This window comes from Acanthisitta chloris, unplaced genomic scaffold (assembly GCF_000695815.1).
Source record: "Acanthisitta chloris isolate BGI_N310 unplaced genomic scaffold, ASM69581v1 scaffold42731, whole genome shotgun sequence".
NCBI classification, from domain to species: Eukaryota; Metazoa; Chordata; class Aves; order Passeriformes; family Acanthisittidae; genus Acanthisitta; species Acanthisitta chloris.
In genome coordinates this window covers 4,048-7,548 of record NW_008658460.1, presented here as the reverse complement: position 1 = coordinate 7,548, position 3,501 = coordinate 4,048, and the positions used below count along the sequence as shown (strand labels likewise).

The window sequence follows — 3,501 nt, the reverse complement described above, 5'->3', positions numbered from 1 at the left end:
CTCAGATGAATGAAGTACCTTCTCCTGTCAGGTTCACTCTGCCTGCCTTTCATGAGGGACCTACCAGATAGCTTAAAAGCAAATTCAAATCCATGTTTGTTCTGGCAAAGTATATGCAAAATGCACAGGAGCTGATCAAAAGATCTGCAATGAAGCACCCATGGCTTCACATTTGTTTTCATCTGAAGACTAAAAAGAAAGATGAATATAAATTGCATTATCTTCTAGGAGGAAAAAAAAATCTGCTTTCTCACTGTCTTTGTTGTTCACGTTTCTGATACTGAGATCCCTTCCCTTCAAGGTGCTCAGTGCTCACTCTAGGTTTGTACAAGACAGGTATCTCCAGGCACAAACTTGGAGCTGATAGAGTTGACAAGGGCTCGTGGTATGAAAGGATTCCTAACCATTCTGCCCTTGGTTGAGAAGGTGGGTCTGGTATGCAGACAATAAGCACGTAAGCTGATACCATAAGGCAACCTCCCTATTCACCCTTGCAGCACTTACTGGTTGGGTATCATGGAATTTTAGGGGTTGGAATGGGCCTTACAGATCATTAAGTCAGAAGCCTCTCTGCCCTGGGCAAGGACACCTCCCCACTAGACCAGGATGCTCAAGGCCTTATCCAGCCTGGCCTTGAACACTGACAGGGTTGGGGCAGCCACCACTTCCCTAGGCAACTTGTGCTAGTGTCTCACCACTCTCACAGTAAAAAAACAAGAACTTGAGGCCAGATGGTCCCCACAAACGCCTCAGGTGTTTGCAGACAGGTCCTGAGTATCCCTGCCAAGTAAAACTTCTCATTTCCCTCCTCAGGACAGCACAAGACAGAGGAGTACCGGAAGGTGAATGTCCTGATGAAGGTGCCTGCACTAAAAGATGGTTCTTTCACCTTAGCAGAGAGGTGAGGCTCAAAAAAACTCAACTCCCTACTGCAGTATTGTTTATCCCAATGTTTGGAGTGCTGGTGCACTACTGGGACTCCAGCCCAGGCAGTTCTTCTCCTCCTGTGTTTCAAGAGAAGCTTTCTTACGTAAGCAACTCGAACAGCTGTTGTCAAGCAGCCAGTTGAGCCAACACAAACTCACTCCTGTGGTGTCTCACTGGCAGTTACATGTCCTGCACTTCTACCTGACTCAGATCAGTTTTGTGTTGCTGCTTGTCCAGCAGTGCAAAATTTGAGGGGAGAAGAAAGGACGAGGTGGTTTAATCTCAGATGATCAGCTTACCAGTCTGTCTTGCTCTCTGCATAGCATTGCAATCCTCCTGTACCTGGCCCAGAAATTCAAGACTCCTGATCACTGGTACCCGTCTGACCTGCAGAAAAGGGCTAGGGTTGATGAGTACCTGTCATGGCAGCATGCCAACATCCACGCAAAGGGGAGCAAGGTGTTCTTAACAAAGGTAAGACCATTCTATACCAAAAATTAAGTGCTAAGAGCTGAGAGTGCAATGGCCCTCCTGTGTGCAGGGCCCTTCTGAGCAAATGTACAAGCCAGGTGACAGATACTAACAAAAGTAGATCTAGAATTAACTTGACTGCTCAGCTAAGCCTAACTGAAGTGGCCCAAACCCTTCATGCTGCAACCACAGCTCTGTGAGGTGCAGAGCAAACCCATCCTGGGTGAGCAGCTCTCACCAGACACAGCTCAGTGCCAGCTGTTTGGCTTCATGGAAAGAACCAACCTCCAACTGAAAAGCAACATGCAGTTGCTGGCAGATGATGTAGTCTTCCCTTGACCTTTGATTGACATTTAGTTGACATTTGAGATTTCTAGGGAGGAGACAAGGAGAGGCAGGAATGACTCAGATGAATGTTAACCTGGCAAGAGAGAGGAGTAGTTTTTGTTCTTCTCACGCATGGCTGGTGAGCAGTCCTCAGAAGGTGACAGTGAAAGGGTGATGACTAGGTTTGGAAGGAAACACATAAAAAGCAACTTATTTCTTCTCCCGGACAGGCAGTGCTGCCTATCCTCACAGGCCAGGCACTTCCTCCAGAGAAAATGGAAGTTATTACTGAGGACCTGAATGTTGTCCTGAAGCAGTTTGAGGAGAAGTTCTTGCAGGACAAGCCCTTCATTGCAGGCAGTGAGATCTCCCTGGCAGACCTTGTAGCACTGGTGGGCCTCATGCAGGTGAGCATCAACCCCACCACTGCTGGGTATGTGAGTTGGGCTGTGGGAGGCCAGGCCAAGGTGTGGCTGCTGCACCAGCACCTCTGTAATGGCAGGTGTTCCTGCAGTAACTCTTCTGCAGAGTTAAGTCTTGTTACTTTTTGACTTTGACCATAATTAAGTTTGCCAAGGAACAATTACTTTGATGAGACAGTTCTTTCTATAGAAATATGAACAAAATTCCTCATGAAAAAAGGATAAATTACAAACTAGGCAGAGAAAGTATAGTTACTTGGAAGTGATGTGCTGGCATGCATGGACCTCCATGCTCCGTGTTAAGACAGTTCTTGGCTTAGCCATTGCAGAGCTCTTGGCTACATGTCCCCGGGGAGATAAGCTCCACCTAGTGTGATGACTGTCTGCTGCCTTGAGCCAGAAGCATATCTGTCCTTCATTTGGTTCCATCCCTGGTAAATGCCTTGTTTGACTCACTCCTGGGTGCTCTCTCTCTCTGCAGCCTGTGGGCGCTGGCTATGACCTCTTTGAGGAGAGGCCAAAGTTGGCAGAGTGGCGTAGGCGGGCGGAAGAAGCTGTGGGGAAGAAGCTCTTCCAGGAAGCCCACGAAGGGATCCTGAATGTCAAGAACTTGACTGCTGATAAGTTTGCACCTGAACTCGTGGAGAATTTCAAACAGCAGCTCCTAAAGCAGATCAGCCTGAATTAGAGGGTTATGCTTTAAATAAAATGGATTCTTTTCTGGAAGGCTTTATAGTAGTATTCCAGCATTTCTTCTAAAACTCATACAGAAACTCCATTCCACAAAATGCACTTGACTCACAGCCTTTCTCCAACTTATACTGCCATGAGCTGCTTTCTGCTCTTGTCCACTACAGCATGGGAGCTGTAGGCTTTTCTTTCATGCTCCAGCACCACTGGATCAGCTTGAGGACTGATTCAGTCTGTGTGGGAACCAAGGGCCAGTCAGAGCTGCCCTTTCCATCTCTGTTCTGAGTTTTCCAGGCTAGAGCAAAGGTTTCCTGAGGGTATGGCAGAATAGAAGTGTCTGAGACAAGGAAAAATCATTGTAGCAGATGGTTTTCACTTTGCAAAATGAAAACACTCTTGAAAGATTTTTGCTCTTCACTAAATGTCAGTTCAGGACCTAGGCCCTGGTGGGGACCCTTCCAGGGCTCTGAGAACACCTGGCCACTAGGTGCTGCTGTATTCCCTGTGGGAGGGAAGGGACACAGCACCTGGGAGCAGGGAGCTGTGCTGGTACCCAAGGGAGGCTTCCAACTTCTGGGAAGGATGGGATTAGTCCTGTCAATAAAGCTTCTCAACCACAGACTCATGACACACTCCACACAGAACACCCTGCACAGTGGAGAAA

At 47.6% G+C, this 3,501-nt stretch overlaps 1 protein-coding gene across 1 annotated transcript; it reads left to right on the top strand.

The window, feature by feature from the left end:
- Positions 1 to 813: 813 nt before the first annotated feature.
- LOC103812087 (glutathione S-transferase theta-1-like) lies at positions 814 to 2,835 on the top strand (the record flags this gene model as incomplete). The annotated part of the gene is made up of 4 exons (XM_009085094.1): positions 814 to 901; positions 1,251 to 1,401; positions 1,956 to 2,132; positions 2,629 to 2,835. Coding segments are annotated over 4 exons (623 nt in total), but the record flags the coding sequence as incomplete, so codon positions are not given.
- Positions 2,836 to 3,501: the final 666 nt, after the last annotated feature.